The sequence below is a fragment of the Capricornis sumatraensis genome, chromosome 2 (assembly GCF_032405125.1).
Source record: "Capricornis sumatraensis isolate serow.1 chromosome 2, serow.2, whole genome shotgun sequence".
Lineage (NCBI taxonomy): Eukaryota > Metazoa > Chordata > Mammalia > Artiodactyla > Bovidae > Capricornis > Capricornis sumatraensis.
In genome coordinates, this window is record NC_091070.1 from 16750994 (window position 1) to 16772670 (window position 21677).

Here is a 21677-nt window from a genome sequence, read left to right on the forward strand (position 1 = left end):
TCCCCTGGAGATGAGCATGGTGGTTTTCTCTTGGAGTCCCCTGGCTTGGTACGTCTGAGAAGATGCCTACCGTGAGACTGTTCACTTGCTTCCTGCAGCTCCTGACGGGGCTGGCGTTGCCTGCGCCGGTAAGACTCCCACCCCCAGTCTGGGAATGGGGAGGGGCGGGGCTCTGAAATCCCAGACCCACAGCGGGCAGTGGCACCCTCAAGGATGTCCACACGCTTCCCAGGAGCCAGGCCGGACTGGTCCTCTGGGAGGAGACCTCGGGCTGGACTGTCCCAGACTCCAGCCCCCCGGGGTCTGTCTTGGCGGGGGCAGGGAAGCCACAGAGAAGGGAGGGAGGTTTCCTGTCTGGCCCCTGGAGCCCCCAGTGGCTTTGCTAAAAGCATCTCTCTGCTAATCCCAGGCGGGTCCCTGGCCTTGTGGTCAGGGTCGAGGCCCTGTGACCAGGCAGGCGCCCCCAGGACCTCTGACCTGGCCTGGTGGAAGGGAAGCCAGCCCAAGAGGCCATTGGTGGGGAGGCTGGGCCCTGCCCCCGCCAAAGCTCCAGGCTGAGCCCAGGGCTCCTGGGTGGGCTGGGGCGGTGGGGGTGAGACAAGAGTCCCACTGTGCCCTCTTTCCCCCGGTGGGCAGCCGGAGGTCCTGAGTGCAGGGCCTGGGGAAGTGAGCAGAGCCCTTTTCCCAGGAGCTGGGTGAGTCTGGCTGCAAGCCAGCTGGGGCAGTGAGATCCTGACAAAGCCAATGAAGCTCCCTTCCCACCACAGTACCCCCACGGCCCTATCCCATTGCCCTGTGAGTCCCCGGCCCGGCGCAGAAGTAGGTGGGCTGGGCAAGTTCCACGAGGGGGCAGGAGAGCCGTACCACCCGCCGCCCGCCCGCCTGCTGCAGGGCTGCTTAGAGGTGTAACTTTACCGGCGGCAGCAGCTCCTGGCGCCACCAGCTCCAGCGCCTCCACTCCTACCAGCTGATGGCCTCCCCCTGGGCTCTGGCACCCAGCCAAGGCAAGCTGCACTGGACCTAGCCAGGCTGCCTGGGGGCTGGGTAGAAGGGAGACCCCCATAGTGTCACCAGATCTTTGGGACATAGCAGGCAAATGGGTCTCCAAAAACTTCTCTAGTCTCCCACTCTTTCCGAATGAGGAAACTGAGGCCGGAGAAAGTGGGACCCATCCAGGCTCCCTCGAGTTGTCAGTTGCACTGGAAAGAGCGAGCCGTGAGATGGGGCGGCATGTCTGAGCAGCAGGTGGGCAGGAGGGCAGAGGGGGCCTCTGTGCTCTTGCCAACACACAGGACCCCAGAGCACAGAGGCCCAAGGTCGTCCCCCTCACCTCTGCACCTTTCTGTCCACAGCAGTGGGCCTTGTCTCCTGGGAGCACTTCATCGGCGGTGGAAGGTAAGCTGGCTGGGTGGGGAGGGCATGGTGCAGGGAAAGGGTCGGCATGAAGAGTGGGTGCAGGCCGATCTTAAGTTGGAAGTGTCTGCAAGCTAGCTGAGGCCTTAGCTGACAGAGTTGGCAGGGCCTGAGAGATCCCCCTTCCATTGTGACCCAGAGGCCTAGAGAGGTCTCTTCCTGGGCCAGGGTCACCGGGCACCCAGAGAACAGGGCAGGAGCGTATATACCCAGTGTCCAAACAGTTGGCTCAGAGCCCTTTCCCAGCATGATACAAGGGGGCAGATGGGGTCTTGGAAGGCTGTGCAGCGATGAGTGCCAAGGGCCAGACTGAGGGTCCAGAAACAGGCTGCAGTGGGTCAGCAATCAAGAGGACCAGGGAGGGGCAAGAGTTCCCAGCAGCCAGGCTGGAGGAACTTCAAGGATCTGAGGAGACCTCTCCATTGATTACACACAGACAGAGTGAGTCGTGCCCTCCCCGGCCCCTCCACTCCCCACCCTAGGTTGCATCAAGGGAGAATTTTCAAAGGGCAAGACATTTGCCAAAGAGACATACGTGCAGAAGGCAGGAGGCCCATGTCAGGCCCCCCGCCTTGCTCCTCCCTCCCTGCCTCTCCGAGACGTGCAGGCAGGCCACACACCACTTCCCACGGAAGAAAGGGAGCGTGTAGGGACGTGCGCACGCACACGCGTGGTAGCCTCTGCGTGCTGGGAACACCCTCCCTCTACCGCCTGGTAGCCAGCTTCTCCTGGACTTGGTCATGCTCTGCCAGCTTAAGTCCCAGGCCCCCTGGGCACTGAGAAGGTGGGGGCAGTAGCAGCCACTGATCTCATTGATACCCTCTCCCTATCCCTGCTGTCCCCTCTGGGACTGGCACAACATTAGGCTTTCTGGGATTTGGAGAAGGACCCATCACCTAGCTCCACCCCATGGCCCTTTGGATCCTTTTAGTGTATTTTGGACAAAGAAGTCTGAGCCTCAGTTTCATCATCTGTAAAATGGGAGTGTTAGACCAAATGATATCTAAAGGTTCTTTTTCCCAGGTGACAGGATTTCTGACTCCATAGAGGTGTCCCAATAGTATATATATCCCAGGGACCTGGGTGAGGAGGCTTGGAAGTGTCAGCCCCTTAGGGCAGCTCCCCTGTCATCATCATCATTGATTAGGGAGCCTGTATTGTGACCAGGGAAAGAACTTTGGACCCCAGTTATCAAAACCCTGAAAACGACATCCCCTCGTAATACCAGACAAGAGACAGCACGCTCTGTATTCTGCAGCCACAGACGTTGATTTTTTTTTTACTGTTACTATTCATGGTGATAGTATCGGCCACTTACTGTAACTCCATGCTAACCACAAGCTGTGAACTAGGAAAGCACTCATATTCTCTATGTTTTGTAGATGAAGGCTCTGGGGCTCAGAGAGGCCCTTGGGGTTGCCTAAAGGCTCAGACACCCCTCAGGATATGTGGCAGAGCTGGAGTTTATGACACCAAGCCTCCCCATGGCTCACAGCTGAGCAGACATGAACAGGGTGTCTCTCGAGGCAGGCTGGCTGTGTGCTTTGCCGGTGACCGCAGAGGGGATACCTGCTGGGTTCGGGCTGGTGGCCTGTGGCTCTGCCCAGTCCTGTCCCCCCACCCCAACCCAGTGGCCTCCCCAGGAGCTTGCTCTCAGGATGAAACACTTCCCATCCAGGGATCTCCTCTGTCCTGGGTGGTAAGCAGCTGGAGCCAGACTGGAAGCTTGCCCAGGGGCTGGCAAGGGAGCCCACTCATGGCCCTGGGGGTAGCCAGGCGCCTGGCTGGGCCACAGGCAACACCCTCCCCACACATCGTTCCTCTCTCGGACCCTGGCTTCTAAGCAGGTCGGGGGCCAAAGGAAGTGCTCTCAGGAGCAGGTGAGCAGAGCTCTTTGCTGAGGGGCTCAGCCCACATCTGGGAGCAGTCATCGCACTCTCTCAGCCGGCCCCTCGCCCAGCACCCTCTGTTTCTCCCACACCCCAAGACAGCAGCCCCATGGATGAGCGGCCCTCTTCCTTGATGACCACCAGGCCAGCCCACCGCCTTCACCGCCCTCTCCCAACGCCGTCTGGGCCGTGTGGCCCAGGATGTGCCGGGCTTCAGGGCCCTGGAGCCTGGGTCCTGTTGACACAGTCCATGTGGTGGGTGTGGGGGGGAATAGGAAGTCTCTTCTACTTTCTCAGCCCTGCTGGGCTCTGCTTAGCCTGGCAGTGGCTCCACAGCCTGGCTGGGCTAGAGTCTGCTTGTGGGATGGTAGGGGGCTTCGGGGCCCCTCCTCTGCTTCTGTGCTCTTCCTGATGGCTGGTCCCGGGGCGGGACCCTGAATCTTCTATGGCACTTTGGCAGCTGGCTATTCTTCTGCTGTTATTTATGTTTTCCAAGGCAGAGATTAAACGTTGAGAGTTATGTAGTGCTCATGAAGGTTTTAGACTAAACACGCACTCATGGAGGTACATTAGGGTGCTGCTCCTCTGACCTCTCCCTGCAAAGGCCAGTTTCCTGGAGCTTGGAGCTGCCTGGTGGACATGGCCTTGTTTCCTGCTTGGGTCCAGGGAGAGTGGCCCAGAGGCCTGGAGAGGCAGGATCAGGGAGGCCTCTGGTCCCCTTCTCATCCCCGGACCCAGCCCTAGCGCCCCTGCAACAGACAGGGCAGAATGGAGCCGCAGACGCCCAGATAAGCATGGTTTATTGCTCTGTGCTGCCCCAGCCAGCTCCACGTGGACACACCGCCTCTTGGGTATTTTCCACCGGCTTGCAGTCTTTCCTGAGGGCCTCTGCTAGAGCTGAAGTTTATTTTTCCTCTGAGATTACCCTGAGACTCATGTCCTTGCAGGCTCAGTAGAATGGACTTCAGCCCTTTCTGCCTCCTAGGAAGGGCTGTGGAAGGAACTGAGGGGCTGCTGGGAGCAGCCATTGCACCAGGGCAGAGGCTGCAGGGACCCCAGGTGGTCCAGCTCCCCTGTCCTCTCCTGCCAGAGGAGAACGACTATCCAGTGCAGGGCAGGGTGACCCAGGATTGGCGATGTGTCTCCGCCCGCAGTCTCAAGGCTGGGCTGGGTCGTGTGTGCAGTGCACACAGAAACACAGAGCGCCTGTCAGAGCTGGGGGAGCCCTTAGCAACCATCTCTTCCCAGCCTTCTTCTTTTTCCCCAGCTGGAGAAACTGATACACCCAGAAAGGTGCAGTGACCTCCCCAAGGTCACACAGCCAGAGCATGGCCAGGGCCAGGAGCCAGTCTCCTGGCTCTGGCTATTCACTTCCTGTGAGTCTGTGTTTGGGTCCAGGCCCCAGGCCCTCCTCGAAAGGAGCAGCATCTTTTGAGAGACTCCAGATCAGGCCCCCAAAGATCCAGTCACAACCACCAGGACATCGTGGGGGTCGGGGATGTCCCTGATAATTTTTAGTGAACCATCATCTACTCAGTCAGTAATTACCTAGCCTGTGTTTACTGGGTGTTTGGGTGCCTGTCTACAAGGAGCCTCAACTTGCTTGTAAAAATGATAAAAGCCACCAGTGACGGAGATAAAGCAAGCTCTTGGGGCTGAGTTATGCTCAAAAGAGGAACATCTGTTCATATCAGACAAGTTGGAGAAGGCTTCAGAGAGGAGGCAGGGAGGCAGGGCCAGAGGCGTGGGTGGTGGGCTTTACTTGGTTAGAAGTGAGAAGGGGGCAAGGAGCATGGACCGAAAGAGGGAATCTGAGTGATGCGGCCCTGGGCCCATGCAAGGGTGGTCCAACCGAAAATGGAGAGCGGGGATGGGGCACGTCGTTGGCTGCAGTCTGGGCCACCAGGCGGAGGAGCTGGCCCAGATATTAGAGGAAAGAAGGACTAAGGGGAAGGTTCACCCTCCCTGCGGGACTCTGCAAGCCAGTCTTACGGAGCTTGCAGAGCTAACTGTATTCTGCCAATTACCCAAGACCAAGGGAGGACCAGGTCAGGCCCTGAGAAAGATCCAGAGGCCTGGGGAGACTACCAGAACACTCTCCTCCAAGCTCCAAGGCCCCCGAGGCCTATGCCGGCACCTGAGCTGAAAACAGAGCCGAGAATCGCAAGCCCCTAAGAAGTTCTGTTCCCCTGGGATTTCCATCTAGCAGATGAGCCGGGGCAGGCAGCGGGGAGGCCCAACTGTCGTCCCAGAGAATTGACATCAGGAGTTCAGAGCAGGGGGAGAGCTCACGTAGGCTGGGGGCTTCCTGGAGGAGCGGGTGTGGGCTGCACCTGGGAGGGCCTGCCATGCCTGGGGACCTGAGCCGGCTGTCTGTGCCTCCTTGCAGTGGTGCCCTTCGAGCAAGTGTGGAGCCGCAGCTACTGCCGGCCGGTGGAGAGGCTGGTGGACATCGTGTCTGAGTACCCCAGCGAGGTGGAGCACATGTTCAGCCCATCCTGCGTCTCCCTGATGCGCTGCACCGGCTGCTGCAGCGATGAGACGATGCACTGCATGCCCCTGGAGACAGCCAACGTCACCATGCAGGTAGGGTGACACCCCGGCTCGGGCCCCAGCCTGCCCCGCCATCCACAGCCACTCAGAGGGCCACGGAGCCTGCCCCCCGAGAGAGGGGGGCTGGGAGAGGGCAGGCCAGGGCCACAGGACCCGAACTGACACCCAGGTGTTCTTACCCACAGCACTCCTCCTTCTTGAGTCCCCACCCCGTCTTTGAGCCCCCCTCTCTTCCTCCCTTAGCAGCTTTCTCAGGCTCTGGCTTAGCCCTACCCTAGGACACAAGGTATCTGATTGAGGTTGGGAAAGAAATCTGTTCGGATTCAAGACATCCCTTTTTATACCAGGAGTGTTTGGTGCCCTGAGCTTTGCTTCCACACTCATACTCACAATGTTGGGGTTTTTTTCTGAGCACTTGAAACTTCAGAAATTTCCAAGCACTATGCTTCAGAAATGTTACCTCAACTTTCAATCCTTGGAGCCAAGTGATATTCCCATTTCACAGAGGGAAGCTGAGCTTCAGAGATGATATTTCACCTACTTAGCAAGTGGAAAAGCCAAGATTTGAACATAGGTCTTGCTGCCTTCAGAGCACGGGCCACCTTCCCACCCTGTGCTTTGCTGATGGCCCTGGGAAGAGGGGGGATAGGAGCCTCCTTGGGTCCACAGGCAGGTAGGAGGGCTGTTGCCCCATGCTCCAAGCAGAATGAGGGTGTACAGTACAGAAGGAAGGAAGGAAGCACTAGTCGCTCAGTTGCGTCTGACTCTTTGCAATCCCATGGACTATATCACAGGATCCTCTGTCCATGGGATTCTCCAGGCATGAATACTGGAGTGGGTTGCCAAGCCCTCATCCAAGGGATCTTCCCTACCCAGGAAATGAACTCAGGTCTCCTACATTGCAGGCAGATTCTTTACCATCTGAGCCACCAGGGAAGCCCAAGAATACTGGAGTGGGTAGTTTATCCCTTCTCCAGGGGATCATCCCTACCCAGGGATTGAACCCAGCTCTCCTGCATTGCAGGCAGATTCTTTACCATCTGAGCCACCAGGGAAGCCCATGTAGGACAGAGGCTGGTGGGAAACAGGGAGTCCGGTCCTCCCCTAAGGGGTGGCTGAACGGAGTATTGGAAACCCGCAGGCCACCCCTGCAGCCCAGTCACCCAACCTTTGTCTCCTCACAGCTCATGAAGTACCACTCTCTGGACCAGCCCTTCTTTGTGGAGATGAGCTTCTCTCAGCACGTCCGCTGCGAGTGCAAGTGGGTCCTTGGGTGCGGCCGGGACAGCCCCCATGCACCTGGCGGCATCAGCCAGGGGTTGCCTATCCGTGCTGCAGTCTGTGCCTCCTCCCTAGCTGACGGAGGCCAGGGAAGTCGGGGACCAGTGGCAGCCCAGGGACCTGGTCCCAGGAGCTGGAGCATAGCTACTGAGAAGCCACAGGGACAGAGGGAGCCAGGGTCCCTCCCAAACTGGCCAGGCTTGGGCACGCTGTCTCCCTCCTTGAGCTGGGATGGGGATGCCAGGGCTCTGGAAGAGGCACTTGGACCCACGGGAGGGGTCAATGGGATTGAGGAGCTCAAAGACAGACAAACCCTGGTAGGAGGGAAGAGGCAGAGGGAAGGAGGCACGGGCTTTCTTTAAAGTCGAGTCTCCACCTGGCAGAGCCTCTCCCCGACACATCTTGCTGCTGGTGCCCAGGGCACTTTCAGCATTAGTTACCGGGAGCAGCAGGCCTGGCACTGGCGACTGGTTCCGGGGCACTCCTGATACCTCTGTGCCGTGGGATGGAGGCACAGGACCAGAGGTCCTGAGCCGTATCTTGGGGCAGGAAGAAGGGGAGAACCACCGTTTATGGTGCGTCTGCTCTGTGCCTCACCCAACATAAGCACCCGACCTGAGTATATTTTCTGATTTAATCAGCAAACATCTACTGAGCACTTACTGTATGCTAGGTATGGTCTCAGATATTTGGGATACAGTGGTGAGCAAGACAGACCAGGTCCTTTGTCTCCTAACCACCCATTTTACAGATGAGGAAACCAAGGCTTGCTAAGGTTACATGATTTGCCACAGCTAGTGGGTTGACCCCAGCCTGTTGACCCCTAAACCTGCCCTTTCTCATGCTACCTCTCATGGCCATTACGACACTCTACAGAAGCCCCAGTACTGCCCTGGGCTTGGTCTTGCCTGGTGTCCAGGGCTCTAGCCACTGCTCTTGGACCTATACCACTGCTAGAAGCCCTCCCTCAATATGCTTCCTCCCATCCTCCCTTGCCAAGACTTGGCCATGTAACAGCAGTTCAGTAGCAAATCCTCCTTGGCAGTGCTAAACAGCGACCTTTCACCTTCCCCATCACCTTTGCCCTCATAACCTGTATGTTGGGGCAGACAGATGAGAAGATTAAGGGTCCAAGAGTGTCTTTGACTGATCCCAGATGGCAAAGACAGGACCAGACAGTCCCAGGAGGTGCTGGTACCCTGCCCTGGCTCCCAAGGGAGACAGCCAGCCCAGGGCAGCCTTCCCTGGCCCAAAGCTGTCCCACGCCCCCACCATGGTTCCCAGGGAAGACTGTCGCCGTCCAGAGGGCTGAGCAACAGGGCCATCTTTCTTCTCTCTTCTGGGCCAACAGCCACAGCCCTGGGAGACAGAGCCAGGACAAGTCTGGTGACTGTGGGGCTTTCGATCACCTCTTGTCATCCCACTCCCTGAGTCCCTGAGACTGCTGCAACGTCACACGTCCCCAGGGTAGAGTGGTGGCAGTTGTGCCTTGACAGGTGGCCTTGCCCCTCATTTACTGTCAGCGAGGAGACTCCCAGAGGGCACCCTGGAACAAAAGGGCACCCTGGCAGGTGCAAGGGAAGGAAATGAACAGAGAAAGGCGGCAGAGAGCAGACTCGGTCCCCAGATTTGATTCCAAGAAGCAGAGGAGAGCAGACAGGTGTGGGGAGGACCTCCAAGAGGGCATTCGCACCTCTCGTAGTGGGGCTGCCAGGGCCTAGAGTGGGAGTGGAAGCCCCCAGGCCTCTGGGCATCTCTCCCTCACTAGCTCCATGCTACCCTCTAGTGGCTTCAGCACCAAATACAGGGCCAGCCCCAGTGATGGCCAGGGGAGTCTGGCCAGGGAGCCCCGACCCACGGCTGTCCTAATTCTCCTCTGTTCCTCTCTCTGTTTTTGCAGACCTCTGCGGGGGAAGATGAAGCCAAAAAGGTAAGCAGCCTGGCAGGGGTACCGGGCTGTTCTCAGGCCTGCCAGCGCCTGCCCTAGCATGGGGGCCCCCTGCTGCTCTGTCTTGACGCTTTTGGCTTATTGCAGGAGGAGATCCAGGGTCAGGGGCCCGAGGAAGAGAGAGGAGCAGAAACACAAAGACTGTCACCTGTGAGTGCACGGGGGTGCCCAGGGATGGCAAGGAGGCTGGGCCAGAGGGGAGCCCCACCCTGCCAGCACGGTCAGTGGTCGGGGAGGGACAAAGCCATCAGTATGGGCCAGAACCTAGAGATTCCAGGCCCTAGGAAGCCTCTGATGAGCCAAGACAAGAACCAGGAAGCCGTCCTGGCTTCGTTCTAAGTCTCTGTGTGGCCTTGAGCAAGTCACATCACCTCTCTGAGCCTAGTTTTTCTGTGTGTAGAGTGAGGGTCAGCAGGGTCCAACAGGCATTTGGTGAATCTACAAACATTTACCAAGCACTTACTGTGTGCCGGGTACTTTCATGGGCAGACCAATAATATTTCTGCCCTTACAGGGCTTACACTCTAGTGTTAGGAAGTCCAAAAATTTAGGGACTGAGGCTGGTGGGCTACAGTCCATAGAGTGGTAAAGAGTCAGGCCCAGCTGAAGCAACTTAGCACACACACAGGCCAGCAGTCCAGTGGTTAAGACTCCACCTTCCAACGCACGGGTCCCTGGTCAGGAAACTAAGGTCCTACGTGCTGCAGGGTGTGGCCAAAAATTTTATTTTTTTAAAGTAAGATTTTTTTTTTTAAGTCCAAAAATTTAACCAGGACTACCTCCTGGAGGCCGTAGGGAAGGTAGAGCCCCTTGCTGGCTCTCAGGCCAGTATTTCTTTCACTCTCCCAGGGAGCCTTGGGGCTTACTTGCTTTTCTTTCTTTGTCCATGTTACCTGTCCATTAGGCTTCACCTCTGGAGAAGGTGGCTGGGGTCCAGGCCTGAGTGTTGGAAGAGAAGAATTAACAAAGGGCAACCCTGAATCTGTGAGAGTAAACAGTAAAAATAAAGGAGATCACATGCGCAGTAACTCAGCACCACGGTTCTCCTTCAAGACCAGTCTCCTCCCAGTGACAGGACTGTCTCCACAGTCCTGTCTTTTCCACAGATCTTCTCATGTCATGGGGCTGGAGCTGGCCAAGTTCTACCCTGTGAGCCTGTCCCTGCAGGAGCAGACACATCCACCCCACTCTGTGAAGCTAGGGATTCTGGGGAGGTTGGTCCCTGCAGGCATGTAGCCCTTATTTCTCCCCTGGTTCCAAGCAGTGACTAGGGGCGGGGCTGGCAGTCCCCACAGGGCTCCCCAACTGGGCAGCCCCAGATGGAAAGCGTCCTGTCCTAGCTGCTGGGGTAGCAGCCTTCAAATGTTTCATTCAGGAATCTCTTGAAAGAACTTCCAAAGCCCACATGCCCCCTTGTTCATTTTTAAGTCAACATTAACCTTTTTGATCAACATTGTAGATAGTTGCAAAGAATGTAATATATTAATATTTTAATATAAAGTCATTATATCACTCTCCAGATGTATCCTGTGGAATAAGCCACCCAAATTTAATACCATCATTCACTTTTTAAAAATTGTTTAACAACATCAAAAAGTACATGAACACTCTCCTTTAATAGCTGCATATTTCCATTGCTTCCTTTTTCCTCAAACATGTCTTTCCATTTTACTTTTCCCACAGAATTTCAGCCTAATGTAATATTTTTTAAATAGTCAAACATCTTTTATGTACCACCTTGTCTTACTTATCTGCCACAACAATGGTATATGAATTTGAATTATTTTAAATTTTCCTGTGAGCAGAAAACTTGAAATTAAATTTTTTCTTGGAATGAATTATCACAGTAATTGTTAGTAGTACCCATTGGTTCAAACAGCACAAATACATTATATTTTTCTAGATGCTAAGCACAAAAGGACAGTCAGTCTTACTGGGGTTGCATCTCAATGAGATGGTTGCAGCTACTTCTTTTCAACTAGTTGATGAACCTGGCAATGAACGTTATCTCCTGCCAGACTGAGACGGGATTCAGCAGTAATTCCATTCCTGTTCATTTTTTGCAGATGAAAAGATTGAAAAACCATGTTCATATAAATAAGTAAATGGGGCTGGGTGTTACTCAATCACTTGAGCTCCTTCCAAGTTATCAATATTTGCCGAAAACCTGAAAGTGATGTGCTATAAGAATTTACTTCTCTTGACATATTAGCTGACGATTTAGCTAATCTCTTCAATTTTGTTGAAAGCAGATGTGGAAACCACCCAACTTGCAAAAGACTTGGTTACCCAATAGTTCACCGTATTTCTTTTCTCAACCACCTGCACCAATATCTATCAAATTATTCTTTTATTCAGTGTCCCTCTGAATCCTTTTTGCCTTGGGACAAAGTACTGTAACAGGAACTTCCTTCCTTTCTGAGGGAGAAGGGCCTTTGGCAACAACATGATGGGAAGCAGACCTCTGTCGCAGACAATTTTCGGGCAGAGTGCAGGTAGAGGCTGGGAGCAGATTCCTTTAAAACCACCAATACTCACATAGGACTTGGACAATCTTCATGTGCATCCAGGGGTTCCGGTATCCTTGTTTGAAGATTGCTGCCCCAAAGTAACCAAAGGCATTGGTGCATGGAGCCAGACTGTGTTCAAAGCCGGTTTTGTCACTAACTTGCTGTGTGACCTTGGGCAAGTTTCTTAACCTCTCTGAGCCTCTGTTTCCTCATCTGCCAAAGGATGATAGTAATTGCACCCTTCCTCATGGAATATCATTAAGGGTAAATGAGAGAGTGCTTGGCGCAGGGCTGAGCACCTGGGTAAGTGCTTGGTGAAGACTATTTCCTAGCTGCTTCTCAGCCTCGTGCAAGCAGAGATCCAAGAGCACTGCAGGCTCTCCGTGCTCCCTGTCCAAACTTCCCCTCCAGGAAGTCCTCCCATCCTCCACCCTGGGCTGATACCCTCTTTCTGTGTTTGGTCTCTGGCAGGTGTGGTGATACTGTTTCCCGGAGGTAACCAGTCCCTCGGAGGAGAGAGACCCCCTACACCCAGCTCGTGTATTTATTACCGTCACATTCTCAGTTACCTCCCTGCTGGCACCTGCCCTCTATTTATTAGCCAATTGTATCCCTGCTGAATGACTCACTCCCTCCACGGGGACAGGACCCTCAGGAATTCAGTGCCTTAAACAGAACGTGAGAGAAAGAAGACAGACCCATGTGGCTTCAGCTTGAGAAGGAGCAAGACTTGCGGCTTTGTGATGATGGGCAGGCCTGGGCCCAGAGGCCCCGGGGGTCTCCAGGAGGCTGGAGAAGGAAGGACTGGAGACCCACCACTTGCCCTCCTGGAACCTTGGGCTCCGTGCAGACCAGCAACCCTTGCTGGAGCAGCTCCTGGTGGAAGTGGGGGGTGGAGGCCACTGCTCTGGCCATGCTGGCCCTGCTGAGAGGGTGGGCAGGCAGCCACTCTGCACCCTGGAGGTCGGATGTTCGGCTCTGGAGAACAGTGCTTGCCTGGGGGGCCTCTGCCACTCCTCGTCCCCTCAGTCTCGCCTCACCTCTTAACTGCTGCTTGTGCTGGAACATTGTTCTTTGTGGCCAAGGCATCATCATCCCACCCCTCTCAAGGACAAAGGCAAAAAGCGGGCCCCAAGCTGGACATGGAGCGAGCTGCCCTCGCATGGCTGTCTGACCGCCAAGCCAGATTCTCTTGAATAAAGTATTCTAGTCTGCAACTGCTTTCCAGGGGAGCGTTCCTGCTAGAGCAGCGGGTGACAGCAGGAAGTGGAAGAGGGACAGAGGAAAGAGGACCGTGGGCTCCAAGGCTGCCTGGGGGTGTGGGGTGGGTGGGGGTCCATCCTGCAGTCCCTGGGGTGTCTTCTCCAGAAGCTTTAGGCAAAACCCTGAGGCCCACTCTTCCCATAATGAGAGGTTCCCCAGAATGGAGACTTGGCCCTAAACTTGGGGGCCCAGGCCTCAGCCACCCCTGAACACCCTCAAATTCAAGAGCACAGTCCTCTTCCCCTGGTACCTGTCAGCTTCCCCAGGGCCACCCTACCCCTAGCCCAATGCCTGGCTCTCAGGTGCCACAGTTCCTGGCTCCAGGGACCTAAACCACGCCACCTCCAGCCTGCTCCGGCTGCTGAATGCAGGGACTGGCAGATGCTGCCTGATTTCTTCCACCCTGGGCCTCCCATCTTCCTCTGTCTCCTCCTGAATGCCTTGGCATGAAAGGAGGAAAAAATGCTTTCCCCCCCCCCCCCAATCCAAACCACTTATTATCTGACTCCCTTCAGCCTCCGACCCCCAAGGTGTGTCTGTTTTCCGGCTATGTTTAGGGACAGGGTGCTCCCTGTTCTCTCTGGTTGCAGACTGCTCAGATAAAGCCACAGGGCCTGGGCCGGAGCCCTCCTCAGGCTTTGGAGGGAAGCCAGGGACGGTCTGGGTGGGGTAGCGCTGCCGAGGCAGCTGCCCTTGGTGGTCTGTCCACCACTGAGGCCTGGGCCGCCTTGGAGGACATCCCGGTCAGAGTGTGCTTCTGGCCGGCGATCACAGAGTGGGTGTGGGCCAGCCCCGCAGGACATGCTTCATGGGAGAAAGGTATTTTCTCTTCTGCCTCTTCCCTCATGGGCTACACCCGTTCCGAGGGATAGATAGCTAAGAAGAGCACCCTCCCCTTTAGTCAGTCTCTGATGGGCCCCCCGGGACACTACCCCAGCCCTCGTAGCATGTCCCAGGCTCTCAGCTTCACAAGTCACCCACATGGAGGTCTGCCTCCCCACCCAGACCAGCTACCCCTGGAGAGAACTAGACCAGAGGAGCAGCCAGAGGCCAGAAGCAAAACTCTGCATCTGTGGCCAGAACCTCACAGCTGGAGCCAGTAGGAAGGGAACTGACGGGTGCATCTGACCACCCTGGCCATCCTTTCAGGTCATTCAGGACGTAGCAGGCCCTTCTCTTCTGCTCTTTATCTCTTTGTGGAGCCCCACCTGTGTACCTAGGCACCAGAGACCCAGTGGGGAATGAAACATCCAGGACCTGCTCTTGTGGATCACGTATTTGAGTGGAGGGACGGACCGTAATCATGGATTTGGGATGTGGGGTGGACTTTATTGCTTTTCACATTGGAGACTGGACCCAGCACTTAGGAGAAAGGGGTCTTAAGCACCGCCACACTTTTTAAAACAAAGAAGCAGCAATTTGGCTCTGGACACGTCTGTCTACAGGATTTATGATTAATAGGAGATGGCTGAAGTAGTCCTGCTAGGCTCAAACATCACCCAGCGCGCCCTTCTACAGCCTCCATAAGCAGAGGGGTGGGGGAGGGTACGGGGTGGTGAGGGGAGGAGAGAGAGGGAGGGGCAGTCGTTGGATACCTGGGTTGCTGGTGTCTACCCTCCTCTCCCTGGAGCGGGATTTGCCATTCAGATTAGCCCGTGTGCTATCTGGCTGGAGGTTGGAGGGCTGGAGAACTGAATAGAGGCAAGGGACAGGGAGAGGGGACACTTCAGGACACCCAGCAGTTATTTCCCACGGGTTGGGGGATGTGGGAAAGGTGAATGGCCGTGAGCTGCCTTGCCCATGGTCTCCCAAGAGGGACACCTGCAGGTGAAGAGGCCCCAGAGGCTATCGGCTGTGGGCATAGAGTTGGGGCGATCACTGAGTGGGGTGTCAGGTGCAGACCTCGAAAAGGAGCATAATAGGGAACAGAATAGCCGGGCAACCTTGCGGTGCACCCACAGGACAGCTGGCATCTCGATGCCTACCATACCAGGTACGTTCACAGCAAGAGAAGAAATGGCCCCTGCTAAGAGGAACTTGTCCCCTGATTTCTCCTGCCTGACCCTGTGAAAAAGAGAAAAGGACTTTGGCCAGGAAAGTGGTGAGGGGTCTAAGAGCAGACCATGCCTCTTCCTGCTCGCTCGAGTTCAATCCAGGCCCTGCCCAGGAGCGAAAGGAGTTAGCCTTCAATTAGATGGACCAGCTTAAATGAGGCCAGGCCTTTAATAAATTAAAGTGACAGGAACATTAGAAGATCTGCCCAAGATGCTATTAAGAGACAGGAAAAGGAGAAACAACATAGTTCATCTAGAAGCAACGATGAGAGAAGGAAACTGGTTTGTTTGTATTCCTGCGGCTTGCTCAATAAGCAATTGATACATGTAAACAGAGAAATTAATGAGAAAATGGTATTATTGCCAGAGTATGGGTCTGGCACATTAGAGATGGCCCTTCGTTTGAATCTGAGTAGACCTGGGTCTGCTTTGATTAATAGAGTATGGCAGAAAGGACCCTATAATGGTTCCAAGGCCTTTAAAGAGGACTGGCAACTTCTGCCTTGGTCTCTTGGAACTCTGAGCTGCCATGTGAGATGTCCAGCTATGGTGAGGTCACCATGTTGGAAGGAAGCCCAAGCCGTGCGTAGGGAGGAGGCGGGGGGGAGGGGATCAATCAGCCTCCAATTGTTCCAACTCCCGGGCATTACAGTCATCTCAAATGAAGCCTCAGACCCCCTAGAGAACAGACAGATTGGGACTTCCCTGGCAGTTCAGTGGTTGCGAGTCCGCCTTCCAGTGCAGGGGATGTGGCTTTGATCCCTGCTTGAGGAACTGCTGCAGGGGAACTTAGTCTGTGAGCTGCAACTACTGAGCTGGCACGCTCCAGGGTCCCTGCTCCACAAGAGAAGCCTGTGCACTGCAGCAAAGACCCAGCACATCCAAACAAATACATAATGAAATTGTTTCTCACTAAACAAAAATTAAAAAGAGAGAGGAGAGAGAAGCTGTACCCACTGTACCTTAATTGATTTCCTCATTGTTGAATTATGAAATAAAATAATAACAGAGTATTTGGAGGCAGTTGTCATGCAGCAATGGAGGCTTCATGGAAATACAGAGAGGTGATGAGACAGTGTTTGGGGAAAGTTTTCTAGACCAGGAGGTCACAAAAGGCCTCTCTGTGGAGGTGATCTTTATGGTGAAGTTATGGTCATGTGACGATTACTCCAAAGCAGGACAAGAGTTCTTCAAACATAAAACACAGCTGATGCGAAAGCCTGGAAGGAATCCCAGTGTGTCTGGAGCCTGAAGGGCAAGGGAGGAAGAGCCGTGACATATGATGTTAAAGGTAGGCAGATCATGAAGGGCTTTGCAGGGTAAGGAGTTTGAATTTTGTTATAATGTGGATGGAAACCATTGGAGGGGTTCAAGCAAGGAAACGAAGTGATAATCTGCACGTTTTTTTAAAGCTCACTCTGCCTTCCGTGTGGAGAATGGACCCCAGGGGCACGAGACCAGGTACAAATACCACTGAGAAGGCCAGAAGAGAGTTCGATCTTAATCATGCATGTGAGCTGGTTACCCTGATCATTCATTCATTCCTGAACATTTTTTGAGTCTACTAAGACCAGGCATTTTGTAATGGATACATGTGTGAAGGGGCAAAATATATTAGCACATGAAAGTCTTTCCAGTTCAGTTCAGTCGCTCAGTCGTGTCTGACTCTTTGCGACCCCATGGGCTGCAGAATGCCAGGCCTCCCTTTCTATCACCAACTCCTGGAGTTTACTTAAACTCATGTCCATTGAGTCCGTGATGCCATTCAACCATCTCATCCTCTGTCGTTCCCTTCTCCCGCCTTCAATCTTTCCCAGCATCAGAGTCTTTTCAAACGAGTCCGCTCAGGTGGCCAAAGTATTGGAGTTTCAGCTTCACCATCAGTCCTTCCAATGAATATTCAGGACTGATTTCCTTGCAGTCCAAGGAACTCTCAAGAGTCCTTTCCAACACCACAGTTCAAAAGCATTAATTCTTCAGTGCTCAGCTTTCTTTATAGTCCAACTCTCACATCCATACATGACTACTGGAAAAACCATAGCTTCCACTAGATGGACCTTTGCTGGCCAAGTAATGTCTCTGCTTTTTCATAAGCTGTCTACAATGGACAGGGAGGCCTCGCGTGCTACAGTCCATGCAGTTGCAAAGAGTCAGACATGACTCAGCAACTGAATTGACTGACTGACTGACTAGGTTGGTCACAGTTTTTCTTCCAAGGAGCAAGTGTCTTTTAATTTCATGGCTGCAGTGACCATCTGCAGTGATTTTGGAGCCCAAGAAGATAAAGTCTCTCACTGTTTCCACTGTTCCCCATCTATTAGCCATGAAGTGATGCGACCAGATGCCATGATCTTAGTTTTCTGAATGTTGACTTTTAAGCCAACTTTTTCACTCTCCTCTTTCACTTTCATCAAGAGGCTCTTCAGTCCCTCTTCACTTGCTGCCATAAGAGTGGTGTCATCTGCATATCTGAGGTTCTTGATATTTCTCCCAGCAATCTTGATTCTAGCATGTGCTTCATCCAGTCCAGCACTTCTTATGATGTACTCTGCATAAAAGTTAAATAAGCAGGGTGACAATATACAGCCTTGAAGTACTCCTTTTCCTATTTGGAACCAGTCTGTTGTTCCATGTCCAGTTCTAATTGTTGCTTCTTGACCTGCATACAGATTTCTCAGGTGGCAGGTCAGGTGGTCTGGTATTTCAATCTCTTGAAGAAATTTCCACAGTTTGTTGTGATCCACACAGTCAAAGGCTTTGGCATAGTCAATAAAGCAGAAGTAGATGTTTTTCTGGAACTCTCTTGCTTTTTTGATGATCCAACAGATGTTGACAATTTGATCTCTGGTTCCTCTGGCTTTTCTAAATCCAGCTTAAATATCTGGAAGTTCACAGTTCACGTATTGTTGAAGCCTGACTTGGAGAATTTTAAGTAGTACTTTGCTAGTGTGCGAGATGAGTGCAATTGTACAGTAGTTTGAGCATTCTTTGGCATTGCCTTTCTTTGGGATTGGAATGAAAACTGACCTTTTCCAGTTCTGTGGCCACTGCTGACTTTTCCAAATTTGCTGGTATATTGAGGGCAGCACTTTCACAGCATTATCTTTTAGGATTTGAAACAGCTCAGCTGGAATTCCATCACCTCCACTAGCTTTGTTCATAGTGATGCTTCCTAAAGCCCACTAGACTTCGCAATCCAGGATGTCCGGCTCTAGGTGAGTGATCATACCATCGTGATTATCTGGGTCATGAAGATCTTTTTTGTATAATTCTTCTGTGTTTTGTTGCCACCTCTTCTTAATATCTTCTGCTTCTGTTAGGTCCACACCATTTCTGTCCTTTATCGAGCCCATCTTTGCATGAAAATTTCCCTTGGATCTCTAATTTTCTTGAAGAAATCACTAGTCTTTCCCATTCTTTTGTTTTCCTCTATTTCTTTGCATTGATCACTGAGGAAGACTTTCTTATCTCTCCTTGCTATTCTTTGGAACTTGCATTCAAATGGGTATATCTTTCCTTTTCTCCTTTGCTTTTCACTTTTCTTCTTTTCACAGCTATTTTAAGGCCTCCTCAGACAGCCATTTTTCCCTTTTTGCATTTCTTTTTCTTGGGGATGGTCTTGATCCCTGTCTCCTGTACAATGTCACAAACCTCTGTCCATAGTTACTTCAGGCACTCTGTCTGTCAGATCTAGTCTCTTGAATCTATTTCTCACTTCCATTGTATAGCCACAAGGGATTTGATTTAGGTCATACCTGGATGATCTAGTGGTTTTCCCTGCTTTTTTCAATTTAAGTCTGAATTTGGCAATAAGGAGTTTGTGACCTGAGCCACAGTCAGCTCCCAGTCTTGTTTTTGCTGAGTGTATAGAGCTTCTCTACCTTTGGCTGCAGAGAATATAATCCATCTGATTTCGGTGTTGGCCATCTGGTGACGTCCATGTGTAGAGTCTTCTCTTGTATTATTGGAAGAGGGTGTTTGCCATGACCAGTGCATTCTCTTGGTAAAACTCTGTTAGCCTTTGTCCTGCTTCATTCTGTACTCCAAGGCCAAATTTGCCCATTACTCCAGGTATTTCTTGACTTCCTACTTTGGCATCCCAGTCCCCTATAATGAAAAGGACATCTTTTTTGGGTGTTAGTTCTAGAAGGTCTTGTAGGTCTTCATAGAACTGTTCAACTTCAGCTTCTTCAGCATTATTGGTTGGGGCATAGACTTGGATTACTGTGATATTGAATGGTTTGCCTTGGAAATGAAGAGAGATCATTCTGCTGTTTTTGAGATTGCATCCAAGTACTGCATTTTGGACTCTTTTGTTGACTCTTTTGGAGAAATGGCTGCTCCATTTCTTCTAAGGGATTCTTGCCCACAGTAGTAGATATAATTGTCACCTGAGTTAAATTCGCCCATTCCAGTTCATTTTAGTTCCTGATTCCTAAAATGTTGATGTTCACTCTTGCCATCTCCTGTTTGACCACTTCCAGTTTGCCTTGATTCGTGGACCTAACAGTCCAGGTTCCCATACAATATTGCTCTTTACAGCATCAGACTTTACTTCCATCACATCCACAACTGGTGTTGTTTTTGCTTTGGCTCCGTCTCTTCATTCTTTTGGGAGTTAGCTCTCCACTGATCTCCAGTAGCATATTGGGCACCTACTGACCTGGGGAGTTCATCTTTCAGTGTCCTATCTTTTTGCCTTTTCATACCATTCATGGGGTTCTCAAGGCAAGAGTACTGAAGTGGTTTGCCATTCCCTTCTCCAGTGGAGCACGTTTTGTCAGAATTCTCCACCATGACCCATCTGTCTTGGGTGGCCCTACATGGCATGGCTCATAGTTTCATTGAGTTAGACAAGGCCATGGTCCATGTGATCAGATTGGTTAGTTTTCTGTGACTGTGGTTTTCAGTCTGTCTGCCCTCTGATGGAGAAGGATAAGAGGCTTATGGAAGCCTCCTGATGGGAGAGACTGACTGAGGGGGAAACTGGGTCTTGTTCTGATGGGCGGAGCCATGCTCAGTAAATTTTTAATCTAATTTTTTGTTGAAGGGCTGGGCTGTGTTCCCTTCCTGTTATTTGAGGGAGGCCAAACTATGGTGGAGGTAATGAAGATAATAGCGACCTCCTTCAGAAGGTCCCATACATGCACTGCCGCATTCATTGCCCTCAACCCTGCAGCAGGCTACCGTCAGCGCACGCCTCCGCCAGAGACTCCTGAACACTCACAGGCAAGTCTGGATCAGTCTCTTGTGGGATCACGGCTCCTTTCCCCCAGGTCCTGGTGCGCACAAGGTTCTGCTTGTGTCCTCGCAGAGTCTGTTTCCCAGTCCTGTGTAAGTTCTGGCGGCTCTATGGTGGGATTAATGGTGACCTCCTCCAAGAGGGCTTATGTCATACCCAGATCTACTACACCCAGAGCCCCTGCCCCCGCAGCAGTCCACTGCTGACCTGCACCTCCTCAGAAGACACCCAGACACAGTTCTGTCTCAGTCTCTGTAGGGTCTCTGCGTCCTGGTGTGCGCAAGGTATGTTTGAGCCCTCTGAGCATCTGTGGCAGGTATGCGGTTTGATTCTAAATGTGATTTCACCCCTCCTACCATCTTGCTGGGGCTTCTCCTCTGCCTTTGGACATGGGGTATCTCCTCAAAGTCGCTCCAGCACCACACAGCTGTCGCTCCAGCACCTACAATCTTGCTGGGGCTTCTATGCCTTTGAATGTGGGATGTCTCCTTAAATTGTACTTTGATGGGGGGAAAGGGAAATAACCAACTTCAGAAACATCTCTTCATTTCTGTCTCACCCAAGGTGAAGAAATTGTGAGAGACAGCTCTGCTCCATGGTGCCATTCAGGGGTTGAGGCTCACTCCTGTCATGCAGTGGCCACCTTCCAGAGCCTCAGATTTTATATCTTCTTTCATGAAGAGTTTATTCGAAATTTTTCTTCTTCTTCATTGTTTTTTTCCTCTTCCCACTGGCAAGAAGACATAATCTCTTGTTATATATGGCTATAAAATCAACATAATGAAGCCAGAAAGGATGGATACTGTATTATTTCCCAAGATGAGTTCACTGGGGCTTCCCCTTTGCCCTTGGATGTGGGGTATCTCCTCAAAGTCTTCCCAGTTTCCCACTTACTGAAGAAAACCCCATTCTGGAAGAAAGAAGGATAAAGAGAGAGGTCTTAGTTAGAAAGGCTAAGTTGTCTACCTGAGAACCAAGAGAGAGAAGGCACGATGGGAGAGGGAAATAAAAGACATCAGGGTCAGAGCTAGAGAAGGAACTTGGTGTTCTGTTTGGAGCTTCTGATAATAAGTATGGGGTGTGAAGGAAGTGACTTGGGAAGTGTTGATACACTACTTTGCTAATGTTGAAGGCCCTAATTTTTTGTTTTGCTTTGGTTTCTTGGCTCTGTGGCTTGTGGCATCACAGTTCCCCCACCAGGAATTGGAACTGAGCCCCTGGCAGTGGAAGCACAGAGTCCTAACCACTGTCTTGCCAGGGAATTCCCAAAGGTGCTAGTGTTCTTTCCTTTAAATTTTATTTATTTTCTTAGTTATGTTTGGCTGTGCTGGGTCTTCATTGCTTCTTCTAGTTGCAGTGAGCAGGGGCTACTCCCTAGTTGCAATGGGCAGGTCACTCGTTGCAGTGGCTTCTGTTGTTGCAGAACGAGGCTGTCAGCATATGAGCTTCAACAGCTGTGGCGCACAGGCTTAGTTGCCCCAGCACATGTGGAATCTTCCCGGACTGGGGATCTAACCTATGTCC

General features: G+C 52.4%; 1 protein-coding gene across 1 annotated transcript; it reads left to right on the forward strand.

Moving 5' to 3' along the window:
* Positions 1-62: 62 nt before the first annotated feature.
* Positions 63-12111, forward strand: PGF (placental growth factor). The gene is made up of 7 exons (XM_068966214.1): positions 63-146; positions 1353-1395; positions 5692-5888; positions 7040-7116; positions 9037-9066; positions 9172-9234; positions 12066-12111. The coding sequence occupies exons 1-7, from the start codon at positions 63-65 to the stop codon at positions 12091-12093; spliced, it is 522 nt and encodes a 173-aa protein (XP_068822315.1). The 3' UTR covers positions 12094-12111.
* Positions 12112-21677: the final 9566 nt, after the last annotated feature.

Excerpts from the sequence above, each read along its gene's own strand:
- PGF (XM_068966214.1), top strand. The coding sequence starts at position 63 with ATGCCTACCGTGAGACTGTTCACTTGCTTCCTGCAGCTCCTGACGGGG. Across the intron at positions 5,889-7,039 it reads CAGCCAACGTCACCATGCAG|CTCATGAAGTACCACTCTCT; the intron begins GTAGGGTGACAC and ends GTCTCCTCACAG. Across the intron at positions 9,235-12,065 it reads AAACACAAAGACTGTCACCT|GTGTGGTGATACTGTTTCCC; the intron begins GTGAGTGCACGG and ends GGTCTCTGGCAG.